Source organism: Terrapene carolina, unplaced genomic scaffold, assembly GCF_002925995.2.
Source record: "Terrapene carolina triunguis isolate 2854851 unplaced genomic scaffold, T_m_triunguis-2.0 Scaffold84, whole genome shotgun sequence".
Lineage (NCBI taxonomy): Eukaryota > Metazoa > Chordata > Testudines > Emydidae > Terrapene > Terrapene triunguis.
Genome location: NW_020664435.1, coordinates 6,613,334 through 6,628,015, shown reverse-complemented (window position 1 = coordinate 6,628,015; position 14,682 = coordinate 6,613,334). Strand labels below are relative to the sequence as shown.

At 41.8% G+C, this 14,682-nt stretch overlaps 1 protein-coding gene across 2 annotated transcripts in view; it reads right to left on the bottom strand.

Annotated features, from left to right (window-relative positions):
• TOP2B (DNA topoisomerase II beta) overlaps positions 1-14,682 on the bottom strand; it is a 114,626-nt gene that overhangs the window by 62,792 nt on the left and 37,152 nt on the right. For both annotated transcript variants that reach the window (XM_026649370.2, XM_024214542.3), the window contains exons 3-5: positions 11,698-11,788; positions 1,934-1,997; positions 218-363 (exon numbers count right to left, since the gene is read on the bottom strand). In XM_026649370.2, coding sequence (XP_026505155.1) covers positions 218-363; positions 1,934-1,997; positions 11,698-11,788 — 301 coding nt within the window. The remainder of the gene's footprint in view (positions 1-217; positions 364-1,933; positions 1,998-11,697; positions 11,789-14,682) is intronic.

Genomic DNA, 14,682 nt, shown 5'->3' with positions numbered 1-14,682 from the left:
AAAAAAAAAAAAAAAAAAAAAAAAAAAAAAAAAAAAAAAAAAAAACACATGCAAACAAGTTTGTTTTCAGATAATTTTATAGAAATACAGAAAAACTGTCAAATAATGACTAGGAAGTACACAAAGTCATCTCCCACCATGACTCAAGAAAAGAAAACTCAGAAAAGAATTAACTGTTTAACCAGCCAAAACCAAATCATATTAATAAGAGTCTTGCCTGTAACTTTTTTCTCATCATCGTCATAGTTGCTAGATGTTAACAGCTGTCCAAAGATTAAAGCAGGAACATACACTTTTTCTACTTTGTGTTCCACAACTGGAATTCCTTTCCCATTATTCCAGATACTAATAATGTTTGATTCACTGCAAAAAAACAAATAGTGACATCCATTCAAATAATTTATCAGTACCAAAACACTCCTACAGAAGTTTTTACATAGATTTAATTAATATAAATCAAGAATATACTACCAATGGCTGTACTCTAGCAATTTAAAAACCATTTTTATTGTGTTTACTGACATCTTTTTGTCAATTTTATTTATCAAGAAATCTGTTTAAAATGGTAGTATATGAAGAACATCTATTATTATTAAATTTGTTTAAAAACTTTCCTTTATAAAAATAATTCTTGTGAATTTTTTTCTCGGAGAACTCTAATGTCTCCCTGGTGTAAAGCAAGTCTTTGAAATCTGGCCACGTGACAGTCCTTAGGTCAGGGAGGTGGCTTTTGTTGGCCTCATGAAAATCCACTGAGATCTGACCCAGTTATAACCTGCTGAAAAATCACCATTTCCCATCTACAATTTGCCCACTAGTTCCTTTTTGGCAGCATGCCAAAAATCCCTCAACATTCTATATGACTGTACATACACCCATTGCCTTGGTTTCTTACTTCAGCATTTCATGTAGTTCAAACTCTGGATGGGAGATAGCCAAAATTGATAATCATCTTCATTTTTCTCCCATTCTCTGTGAAAAATTCTTTGTCCAATGAGAGTGTGCAATGCACTGGAAACCAGAAGACGGGGAGTTTCTGACTCACTTGTCCTACTGACTGGTGTTAATAATTCTATGCCCTTCACAATTCTTATTATTAAGTTAATGCCTGTTAATGCCTATTGAGAGTTCAGATAAAATGGGAACAGAATCCAGATCTCTAATATGACAATCCCAAATCCCATCCACATAGCTACGATGCCTCTCAGAAAGAACCTGCCATATTCTTATCCTTAGCTATGCTGTTTATAAAATGGTGCTACTCATATACACCTCTACCCCGATATAACGCGACCCGATATAACACGAAGTCGGATATAATGCGGTAAAGCAGTGCTCCGGGGGGGGTGGGGCTGCGCACTCTGGCAGATCAAAGCAAGTTCGATATAATGCGGTTTCACCTATAACGCGATAAGATTTTTTGGCTCCCGAGGACAGCGTTATATCAGGGTAGAGGTGTATATGCAACCCACTAGTTCAGTGTGTTATGCATCCTCGCCTAGTAAATGGTTCACATAAAATAGCCGTATGCTGTTGCCAGCTAAAATAGTTAGTCCGGTAGCTCAAGAGGTAGAAGTCTGTGCTGCAGAGCTCAAGGTTCAGCATTCAAACCCCATTTGTGATCTAACTGATGGGCTAATAAAGCTGTACACTGTCAAACTTGCCTCAATTTTGAATGTTTAGATTATTTCAGATTTTATCAGCTTTGTATACAAAATTTATTAAAGGGTGGTTCAGATAAGCAAGTTACTTTAAATTTAAAATGGTGATCTTCACATTTTCAGAACAATTTCTCCTTCAAATATAAAGCTAGAGTATATACTTTCAGTACAATATAAGAAAATGGTAAATTTCATTGAATATAATCTGTTATAAAAAGTTCAAGTCCAATTTCCCAGACAGAGAAGGGCAGCTAGAAAGTTCTTGTACTTACGGATCAATGGAAATTTTAATACAGGTCATATTCTTGTCCCTCTGTTTATTGTCAGCGGCATTTACTACGAAACAAATTCAAACAAACTTTTTAGGGGCAATAATAACAATCAGTTACTTGATGTACAATGCTAATTATATACACACTCCATTACAAGTTACAATGTACAGAAAATGTTTGAGAAACTCCCCTGACATTTTCTTTACTTTCTTACTGAAATCAGGAAAAATAACTAGGTATCTACAACAATCTGAAGGAAACAGTTTGATTCCTTCAGTCAGACTTTCTGGGATTAATTTTTCTATTTCAAACAACTAGGCTATATTAGAGGTAATCACAAAAGAATACTTTATAAGCCCATTTTCATAATTGATTCTAACATATTGTTTACCTCAACCCTCATTATTTCCCTTTTGCAATGCTATGGAATCTTACTACAAGTTGTATTATACTTTCACTCATTATTACCTATTTCTCCCTGGCCCCAAATCCCTAAATAATCACTTAGAGAAGAATATTTCTAAAGATAAACACACATTAAAAATTCATCAGCTCTAACAGATTGCTGCTATTATTATTGTTTGTATTACAGTAGCGCCTTATCCGGTATCAAGGCCCCATTGTGATAGGCATTGTACAAACACATATCAAAAAGATGGTCCCACCTCAAATAGCGTAAGGAGTTAAATTTACAATTAATTAGTATTCTAGGTGACTACAGCACAAAGCAGCCCTTCATACCAGCATGTTAATTTTGGTTCTAGACTAACCCTCATTCAATGGTGTTTTGGGTAGATAATTAATTACATCTATTATATTAAAATTACTGTTTTCCTAGTAGAGAGACATGGTGGGGGAAGTATCTTTTATTGGACCAAGCAGTTGAATACAATTGAGGGTTGTAGGGAGGAAATTCAGTTTATTATGTTCTGAATTTTCTTAACGGAAGTTAAAATAACTAAAAATATTAACTAAAAAAAGAACACATAGCATGCATCATCAAATTAGTTTCTCTTTCAAAGTATGCTCATATACCCATTCCCCATTGTGAGTCCAATCCTGCAAGTTACCATAACTGGAACTTGTGCTGAAGTTAAAGGGAAATTCTTTTTAAAGAGCTTGAATGATTAATTCCAAACAGTGTTAACTCAGAATAGCTATAAAAGCCAGGTTATAAAGAAGTTAAAATTTGATCAGGAAGTTAATTAAACTACATTTGAATTTGTGTGAACTACAAGCAATTGAGCTCAGAAATTCTAAGGCTGTCATCAAACATGAAAATGTATTCCCGTAATTTTCAGAATATGCCTCATCAGACAAAATATGGATTAAAATAAACACCCCAAGGACAGAAAGATAAACTCTGAGAAAAATAAAACACATTTTAATGGATGGAAAGAGAATACAGTATATCCCAGTGCAATATGAAATCAGACACATTTCAAACGCTCTCGTTAAAGACCATTAAGCAGGAAGTTTCATTAAAAAGAATGCACAATTACAATCATTGTAATTTTATGACGCTTTTATATAGGCCAGTAGTTCTCAAACAATTGCCATCTTGTGCTTCATAGACAATCTGCAGAGAGGTGACAAATTCTATGGTGCTAACTTCTCCTCTCATGAACCCCTGTTGGGCACCTTCCTTTTGAAAGAGGTAGGCTGGAAATGGCTTCCTTTTAAAGCCTGTAAATTATATAGCTGAGTCAGCAACGGGAGCATAGAAAAAGTGATGCCTTTCATACCTGTAGCGGGGTGGTCACCCGCTACTGCCTTAAAAGGCTTAAAACAGCCCTGGGAGAGGGCTGTGGCAGGGAAGGAAAGGCGGGGCTGATTGGGGAAAGCAGCCTCAGCCGGGGGCCACACCTCAATCAGGCCGAGGCTGGCTTAATGAGGAACCAGCTGGCCCTTATAAGAGGGCTGGGGCCAGAAGCCAGAGAAGGAGTCTCTGTCTAGCGGTAGAGAGGGAAGGGCCTGGCTACCTAGAAGCTGAGAGGGTACCAAGACTGGAGCAGGGCCGGGGGAAGGCCAGAGGAGCTGGGGAGCTCCAGCCTAGAAACCCCCCAGGCTACAGGCCTTGTTAAAGGCCAAAGAAGGTACTGGAGTTGCAGGGGGCAGCCCAAGGATAGGCAGAGGCAGCAGGTCCAAAACCCCCCTTGCCAGTGATGAGTGGCATTTACACTGCAGTCTGCCCCAGTGAACAGGGGCTAGATCGAGACTGGCAGTTGTCATAGTCTGAGGCGAGGTGGGGATAGAGGGTGGGGGTTCCCTGGGGAGGGGAGATCCAGATCTGTGGGGGTACTGCCAGGGGGCAGCACCCCGGCCTGAAAGGGGCACTGGGGTCCAGGAGGGACTCGGGCCCAGCAGCAAGCGGGACACTGGCCTGCAGAGGGTGTTCTGGAGGTTGGAAACGCTAATTCCCTGGACGACCAGCAGGAGGCGCCGCACCAGTGAGTCCCGCCCCGTGACAATACCACTCACTGTTTATAAGAAATTTATAAATTTGAAAGTAAAATCTCTCCATTTAGCCAAAAGAAGAGGTTACTCACCTTGCTCAGTAACTGCGGTTCTTTGAGATGTGTGTCCATATGGGTGCTCCACTCTAGATGTCTTTGTGTCCCTGCACCTAAGATCAGAGATTTTTGGTAGCAGTGTCAGTTTGGGCTGTACATGCGCTCTCCTCATCTCACACTGTGTTTGATCGCAATATAGTGCTGTGCGGCCAAACCACCCTCAGTTCCTTCTCTACCACAGAGCTCACATACAACAACTCCAAAGCAGAGGGGAGGAAGGCAGGTAGTGGAGCACCCATAGAGGGACACATCTCAAAGAACTGCAGTTAAAGCACAAGGCAAGTAACCTCTTCTTCTTTGAATAGTGTCCTTATGGGTGCTCCACTCTAAAGTGACTATATAGCAGTGCCCCTGCTATAAGGATGGGACTTTGGAGTTGAGTCCATTATTAATGATAATGCAGTCAAACCAAATAACGCACCTGATGCTGAGTCACAAGTGACTGCATAATGTTTGGCAAATGGGTGAGCAGATGCCCAGGTAACTGGTCTGTAAATTTCTGTGATTGGAATGTTATTGAGAAAGGCTATGGAACTGGAGATCTTGTAAAATGTGTTCGAGCCCCGACTGTGGGTTGTAGTCATGCTTGTGATAGCAATAGTTAATGCATTCGGATACCCATCTAGACAGTCTTTGCACCAATGCAGCTGTGCTGCTGCAGTGTGTGTGCTGAAGACACGCTATGCCGATGGGAGAGCACTCTCCCATTGGAATAATTACTCCACCTCAAAGAGAGGTGGAAGCTATGTCGGCAGGAGAGCGACTCCTGCCGACACAGTGCAGTGTGGACACTGCTTTAAGTCGATGTAGCTTGCATCGCTCAGGGGTGTGTGGCTTCTTCACACCCCTGAGCAACATAACTTTTAAGCGATAGTGTAGACAAGCCCTTTGTTTAGATACTGGGGATTCCTTATATCTGTCTGTGTTGGAGGGGAATAGTCTCGTAGATTTTCTGAATGGCTTGATCCTTTCCAGATAAAAAGCAAATGCTCTCCTGATGTCGAGTGTGTGCAGTGTTGCCTCCCTTTTATCCCGGTGAGGTGTGAGAAAGAATGATGGAAGGTGGATAAGTTGATTCATGTGGAAGGCTGAAGGTATTTTTGGTAGGAACTTGGGGTTCAGCCGTAATGTGACCCTGTCCTTGAAAAAAATCGTAAAGGAGGGGTATGCCATTAGGACCCCATCTCTCCCACTTGCCAAGCAGACATGATGGCTACCAGGAATGCGGTTTTCGTAGAGAGATGCAGAAGTGAGCAAGTGGCCATGGGCTCAAAGGGAGATCTTGTAAAACAGTTTAAGACAAGATTAAGGTCCCACAGTGGTGCAGGATGTCTGATTGGACAGTAGAAGTTACTCATGCCTTTAAGAAATCTTTTTGTTATGAGATGAGCAAATACCAAATGACCATCTATCTTTTGATGGAAGCCACTGATGACTGTGAGGTGTACTTTCACCCAGCATAGAGATAGCCCTGATTTCTTCAATTCTAGAATGTAGTCTAGCACAATTGGTAAAGGAGAGCATGTAGTGATAACCTGTCTTGTGTCACACCAGATTTGGAATCTCTTCCATTTCTGAATGTATGTGTGACAAGTTGTTTTTCAGCTATGTAACAGAATTTCATTTACCTCCTCAGAACAGTTCCTTACCACATTCTGGAACCATCAGGGAGCCATACTTTCAGGTGGAGAACTTTCAGATTTGGGTGATGAATCTGGCCCGCATATTTAGAGAGATGATGTGGAACAGAGTGGAGAATGATTGGTGGGCAGACCACCAGCTGAAGAACGTATGGAAATCATGTCCATCTTGGCCATGTTGGCGCTATAAAAATAACTCTGGCCTTTTCTTTCTTTATTTTGTATATTGCTTTGGATATTAGTAGAATTGGAGGAAATCTATTCTATTTGAGGAGAAAAGCATCTTTGAGAGAATGATGACCCCATCCTGCTCTGGAGCAGAATTGAGGGCATTTCTTCTTCTTGACTGTGGTGAAGAGGTCTATCTTTGGAGTTCCCCAATGTGTGAATATGCTGTGAAAGATTGTAGTGTCTATTTCCCATTTGTGATCTTGGGAGAATTTTCTGCTGTGCATATCTGCTGTAGTGTTCTGAATGCCTGGGAAGTAAATTGCTGAGATGCTGATCTGGTGACAAATGCACCAATTCCATAACGTCACTGCCTTGGCATGCAGGGAAGGTGATTTTGCCACTCCTCGGCGGTTTATGTAGAGCATACATGCAATGTTGTCTATCATAATCCTTACATGCTTGTCTTTGAGTATTGATAGGTAGTGAGAGCAGGCATTTCTGACTGCTCTGAGCTCTAGTAGGTTGATAGGTATTATGGATTCCAACAAGGACCATTTGCCCTAAACTGTGTTGGTGTCCAAGTAGGCTCCCCATCCCAATAGGAATGCATCTGTCGTTAAAATTAACGATGGGTGGTTGGATGAAGTGAACCCACACACACACACGTTGTGAGGATCTGCCCATCAGTCAAGAGTTTTTGACTCTTTTGACTGTCAAGGGCACTCATAGATGTTTGTTTAGATTGTGTCTTCTCAAAACATACCTCGTTCTGAGCCATCCTTGAAGACAATGCATGTGGAGTCTCACATGTTGTACAAAAAAGGTGCTCACCGCCATGTGCCCTAGTAGTTGGAGGCAGCTTCTGGCTGAGATCTGAAGATTGGCTTGAGCTGTCAAGATTAAGCTGTCAAGATGTTAAATACACATCTACCCCGATATAACACGACCCGATATAACATGAATTCGGATATAACGCAGTAAGGCGGCGCTGGGGGGGGGGGGGGGGGGCGCTGCGCACTCCAGTGGATCAAAGCAAGTTCGATATAACGCGGTTTCACCTATAACGCGGTAAGATTTTTTGGCTCCCGAGGACAGCGTTATATCGAGGTAGAGGTGTATGTGCAATGGGAGGAAAGCTTTGGCCTCCACTACATCTAGGTAGGCTCCTATGAACTCCAGTTGCTGTACTGTGGTCAAAGTGGATTTTTGAGTATTTAGTTGAAGTCCCAGCCGTAAAAATAGGTCCATGGTCTCTTGTGTGGTTGCCAATGCATCATCAAAGGAAAGTGCTTTGAGCAGGTAATTATCTAAATATGGAAATATCATGATTCCTTGTTTGCGAAGGTGTGCCATCGCAACAGAGAGGACTTTGGAGAAGACCTTGGGTGCCAATGATAGGTCGAATGGGAGCACTTTGTATTGGAAATTATCCTGCCCCAGAATGAATCTCAGAAACCTCCTATGGGATGGATGAATCATGATATGAAAGTAAGTGTCTTGTAGGTTGAGGGCCAAGAACCAATCCCCCTGGTCCAGAGATGGGATTACTGCTGCCGAGGTAACCATCTTGAAATGTACTTTTACAAATCTGAGCACCCTTAGATCTAGAATGGGTCTCCAACTGTCATTCTTTTTCTGTATCAGGAAATATTTGGAATAGAAACCCTTCCCTTTGTGTTGGTTCGGAACTGGTTCTATAGAACCTAGTTTCACATAAAAGATGCTCATGAGAGAGTTCCCTGAAGAGGGACGGGAGAGTGGGGAGGAGGTAAAGTGGATTAAATATCACTTGGTGATAGCCTCTAGTACCCACTTGTCTGTGGTTATACACTTCCAAGATTGATGGAAAGGGGTAAGGTGGTCGCCAAATTGATGGAGATGCTCTGGCTGTTGCAGCAAATGAAACCGGGGGGGGGGGGGGGGGGGGGGGGGAATCAGGGCCTGGACCAAGATCTCAAAATTGTTATTTAGATGTAGATGGCTGGGATGTTGGTGACTGTGGGGCAGACAGTCTATTTTTTTGTACCCTCTGTCTCTTGCTTTGGAGCTCATAATATATGTGAATAGGAATAAAGTGTGATATCTCTGTCATCTGGTATTTACTGAGTCTTCTCTTTTGGGCAGGAGTGTAAATACCCAGAGAGCATAACATTTCCCTGGCATCTTTTAATGAGTAGAGGAATTTGTCAGTTTTGTCCGTGAACAATTTTGACCCCTCAAATGGGAGGTCCTCCACTGTGGCTTGTTGCATCTTCTTTGGAAAGCCAGACAGATGAAGCCATGATGCTCTCCTCATGACAACTACAGTAGCAATTTAGCTGTGTCCACAGCATATAGCGAAACCTGCAACGCTGCCCTCGCCAGGAGCTGACCCTCAGCAGTCATTGCTTGAAATTGGTGTTTTTCATCTGACAAGAGGTATTCAATAAACTCATTTAATTTAGAGTAAAGTGTGATTATACTTTGTCATAAGGGCTTGATAGTTAGTGATCCTAACTTGTACGGTCGCTTAGGAATACGTTTTGCATCCAAATAAATCCAGTCATTTCCCATCTTTGTCACATATTGTTGTTTCAGCATGGTACTGTCTGCCACATTCATTAACAGCATAGACGACCAGTGAATCTGGGGAAGGATGAGAAATCAAAAAGTCCACATGCTTGAGGGCATATATTTCTTATCTGCCCTTTTGCACACCGGGAGTATAGCAGCCGGTGTTTGCCAAATAGCTTTTGCTGGGTCCAGCAGTGCCTCGTTGATAGGGAGTGCAATTTTTGCTGATGCCGACGTCTGCAGGAAGTCATGCAGTCTGTGTTGTGACTGTTTAACTTCAAGTGGGATCTGAAGAGGTCTTGGAACTGCTTAAAATCATTTGCTGTTGGTGGTGAGGGAGGCATGATCACCTCGTCAGATGAAGACGAAGATGTATTGGTCACCAGAGTGGCTTCTTTGTCCAGTCTCTCCTCCTGTTCTTCAAAGATCTCCTTTTGAGGATCAGGAGTTCTGGCTATGGAAGCTGACAGGGATTGTCTCTCTCTCTCTCTGGATGACACTAGAGGACCTGGAGAATTGTTGCATATATCCAGCCCACAGGTACCAGTATGGCCACTGAGGTGGTGGAAAAGGCATGGGTGGGGCCCCAACACAGTCCATACCAACCATGTGGGTCTCATCTACCCTGGTGGTAGCTTGGAGGAGCATACGTTTCTATTCCGGTAGCACCCTGTTGCTGCAGTGGAGAACCGTGGGCTGACACAGAATATAAATCATCCCCCTCCTCCTCTTCATCATCATCATCACTGGAGAGAGCTGGAGCAATCATGGCCAGCAGAGTAACCTGTCTCAATACTGCATGGTAAGTCCAGGGACCTGGCTGTAATGCATTCCGCAGTTATATTGATACCCAATAATGGTGAATCGGGCATCTCTGAGACCAGCAAGTCTTTAGGGAAGCAAAATTCCTAAGGTACCAGAACAGTCATCGGTACCATTGAGGGCAGCAGCATCAGTGCCATTGAAGCAGATATAGTTGTCGGTACCATAGGCACTCTGTGCTCCACAGAATGGCCAGAAGGTGGTACTGTGGCTTTTTGCAGTCCCAGAGTACTCGGTACTGACTGTCTGTATGACTCCATCATGCCATTTTAGAGGAGCTGGGTCTGTCTTTGCCTCTCCTTTCCCCAGATGGTGCCATTCTGTCCGAGCCTGCCCTCTTAGGGTCTTTGGTCTTACTTGTGGCAGCCTCATAGGTACTTAATCATGCGACAGGTTAGTACCGAAGCAATCGACCATGCTGGAGATTTCCTTCTTTTAGCCAGTTCCCTGCTCGGGGAGCTTGTGGCCCATTTCTTTGCGGCTTTCTGAGAGGAATCTAAGGATTTCCTCTTTTAAGTCATTGGAGAATGCTGCTCTCAGTCTTGATGGGGACTGTTGTCAGAGGGGTGGGGGGCATCCCCAGGGCCAGAGTCAGAATCTGGTCAGAATGAGCTTTTCCATCATTAATAGTCTTAATTTCAGCTCATGACTCAGATTCTTGCCTTTAATCTGAAGCAAAACATGCACTTCTGAGGCACGTGTGTCTCTCCGAGGCAGCGAATGCAGCGGGAATGGCTGTCGCTGACAGGAATGGCTTCCTGACAGGAGAGGCAATGTTTATACCCAGGGGAGCTGGGCATACCCTTTTTAGGGTTCACTTCCCTAATGGGAAGAACTAGGGAATATACTATTCTACAATTGAAAAATAAAAATAATATTTTTTAAGGAAATGAGAAGAAGAAAAGAGAGAGAGTATTAACACTAACCAACCAAAGAGCTATTGATACTAACAAAAGGAATTATTAAGAGGAAACACCAAGAGAAATCTCTGTGAACGGGCTCTGCTAAGACTCCATGTCAAGCCAAGGGCAGTTCAGAAGGAACTGAGGGCAGTCTGGCTGTACAGCGCTATATAGCAATTGAATGTGGCGTGAGACAGGGAGAGCACATGTGCGGCCCAAATGGACACTGCAACCAAAAATTTCCAATCTTAGGTGCAAGGACACAAAGACACCTAGAGCGGAGCATCCACAGGGACATTACTCAAAGAAGAATGTATTCTTTCCTTTTCATTTCAGATGTCAGCACAGCTTTAGAGATATAGGGTAAAATTCTGACCTCAATAAAGTAATCAGCAAAACTCCCACTGACTTCTATTCACACAGGGTATGTGGAAGGACCACTGCCAACCTCAAGACCTTAAAAATTACCTACCAGCCAAAGGATTAACCCTATTAAGACTAATACCTCAGCAGAGTCCAGGGATAGTTCCCTGTTGGGAAATTACACTCTCCCGCGGCTCAAAGCCTGCAATTTCTGTGCCTGTTATAAAGCCAAATGTCTCAGGATGAGAAAGGTCAAGCTGAGTCAAATGCTTGCATATGAAATTTCCAAGATTCACCTTTGTACTGCAGGAGGCAGCATTGGTGATTCACGAGATGGTACTCTTTCATCTGAGTCAAGACTAAATCAACTTCCCACCATGGTGTTAAGTGTGCAGGGCTGCTGGAGGTTTCTTCTTTCAAATCAGTTATAAAACTGAAGTCATGACTAGTTTTTCTTATTTAAAAAAATCCATAGTAACTGATTCTAGTGTCACGATAAAAAGTAAAACTTGGGTATTTATATTCTGCTTTCTTGAAACTGCTCTGCAGCTTCAACTGGAGATAGTACCTCTTCCTAAACTGCTTCACCTCCTTTTCTAAACTGCTTCATTTTAGTAGTGGATCAAAGTATCTCTGTGTGTAGTTTGTATATCTGTTTAATATGTTAAGTGCTTTCAGAACCTTCAGGAGGAAACGTGCTGCAGAGCTGTAAAAACATTATCATTATTAAAAACACTTACCAAGAATTTCATCAAAGATCTTGTACAAGCCTGGGACAAAGGTAACTTCTCTGCAATTCATTCCGACCTCTTCATCATAAACCCACATTAACTACATATAAACAAAATAAAATAAAAATACTTATTGTCTTGGATTCAAAATGAAATGTTCATGTTGATACAATATGGATTATTTAACATTTCAAGAATTCAATATAAAATTTTATTTTAATCTCTTCGCCACATCTTACTTGACATTAAACCAATCAGTCAGCCCTTCAAAGTTTAAAAAAAAGAAAAAAAAGTGGTAATTGCTTCTATTTTTATATCTTAGGCATTTTGTAACCATTTGATTGACATATTATGTTAGGTGGATCTACACTTCCCCACAGGGTAAGCTATTGCAGCTATTTACTTTCCACTTACTTCAAATTACAGTTATGGGGACAGATTCTGTCTACCTCTCTGGCCTCTACATGCCACTCTGGAAGCCCATAGGAAATATAGTGCAGGCTGTTCTAACTTACAATGAGGACCATTTCAACCACTAGAGCAGCCCAGAATTCAGAAGATACAAAGGTGGCATACAATAACTTCTCACTTTCCCTGGGTTCATAGTCAAATCCATGGTCAGAAATAGTTTTATGCACAAATTTTACCTTAGCAGGATAAATAACAAATCATGATAGGTTACATTTCAGCAGCTGGATATACTAAAAATACCAACAAACACACTCTGAACCTGGTAATCTTGCACAGATGCACAACATTTTTGTCTTTACATCACATAAACATAATACTTTTCCTAGCTAGCTATAAACCTAGCTTTGGTAACAAGCCCCTAAGTTCCACTGGGGACTTATAAATGCCTCCTTCTATATTGGTGTACGTACTATTCAATCACAAATACAAAATCAACCTTAAAGAGAAGGGGGCCAAATTTCTGCTCTAAGTTACACCACTGCCCAAATAACAGTGCTCAGATACTACATGAATAAAAGCTATGTAAGTATCTAGGAATAGTAAATAAGAACAAAACTTTTCTTAATCAGATTCATTTCCCATTCCCTTGGTTTGAATTTATGCCACAATTATGAGAGCCAATCTCAGTTGCATTCTCCACAAAAAATGGTTTTACTACAAATGGGCAATCTGCTGGTTTTGAGCTCTCAGAAGTGCACAGCACAGAGTAAAGGAAAAAATTGTCTTGGGTAATTTCTTTCCTAGTTTTTAGGTTTGACTATACTATTGTGATTTTTACTTTTCCATGCAGCTAACGGGTAGACCCAAACCAATCAATCTGGCTCAGGTTAAGTCACATCTACTATAAGAAACCCCACATGACATTATTCCCAAAGCTGTAACAATATTGATAAGTGTGTTAAACATGTAATTCAGTTGTATCTGCAGAGATTCAAATGGACTATATACATAGGTATACAAACACTTATATTGTATTTACCAATACACATACATAAATATACACAAGTATCTGCAGGATAGGCAAGCATAAAATATGTAGAGCTATCTAGGGATATCTATTCCACATATTACACTTAACATTCAGTCAATGGTTTGTCAGGCTCAGAAACTAGAAGAAAAGAGATATAGCAGGTGAGACAAATGCTACCCCCCCCCCCACCCCCGTTTTCATGTTTGAAATTTCTTTTGCAAGTGGTAAAGATCTCAGGGAGAAGAAAACTCTGAGACAACAATATACTGTACTTTTGAGTGGTTTTGAAGAAGGAACTAAACTGCTGAGGCAGATGCTACTCTACCTCCCCCACACACCTAGGTTGACAGGACTCTTCTTCCAAAGGAGAAGGGAAAGATTTTTTTGTCAGCAGGGAAGGATTTATTTTTATTTATTTGTTTTAGTACCTGACAAAAGAATCAGTATTGAAACATATGGCAGTTTTTTATGTATATATATAAAATCTAGGAGAAGAGTGTGGCTTCTCAGGGCCCCTCTTATCCAATGACATACTGTCATAAATATAAAGGGAAGGTAACAACCTTTATGTATGCAATAACATCAAATCCCTCCTAGCCAGAGGTACCGAATAACTTACCTGTAAGGGGTTATTCAGTTCAATTAACCTAGCTGGCACCTGATCAGAAGGACCGAAGGGGAAAGAAGATACTTTCAAATCAGGGGGGGTGGGGGGAGGGAGAGGAGGTTTTGGGGTTTTTGGGGGGAGTTCCCTTTCGGGACAAAGAGAGAGACCAAGAGGTAATTTTATTCCTGTTTTGTAACTGGGAAGCAAAGTCAGAGCAGAATCCTCTGTGTTTTAATCTTTTTATTTACCCTGTAAAGTTATCTTCCATCCTGATTTTGCAGGTGTAATTCTTTTACTTTTTTTTTTTTTAATAAAATTCTTCTTTTAAGAACCTAATTAATTTTCAGTGTCCTAAAAACCAGGGATTTGGTCTGTGCTCACTTTGTTAACCTATTGGTTGGCATATTATTCTCAAGCCTCCCCAGGAAAGGGGGTAAAGGGGCTTAGGGGGATATTTTGGGGAGGATAAGGCTCCAAGTGGCCCCTCGCTGAATGTTTGTTTAAATCACTTGGTGGTGGCAGCAATACCGTCCAAGGACAAGGAAAGGAATTTGTTCCTTGGGGAAGTTTTTAACCTAAGCTGGTGAAATATAAGCTTAGGGAGTCTTTCATGCGGGTCCCCACATCTGTACCCCAGAGTTCAGAGTGGGGAGGGAACCCTGACACATGCACTTTGAAAAGTAAATCATCAGCCCCAGGAGCAAAAGACACTCTCCCGGCAGTAATACTGGGGGCAGAGGCAAAATCCAATTGGACTCCTCCTGAACCTCCAGACCACATTGTTTATTTGTTTGCTTTTGGGGGGGAAGGGAAATCTTCCTGGGGCATCAGGCCCCATGCAGCCCTACCCCCAGGCCTATAAGCTTGGAGGAAGTATAGCAGTATCTACTGGGGACAAAGACTCCCAGGGCAGGAGTCTGCCCTCACATTCCCCAGACTCCTGTGA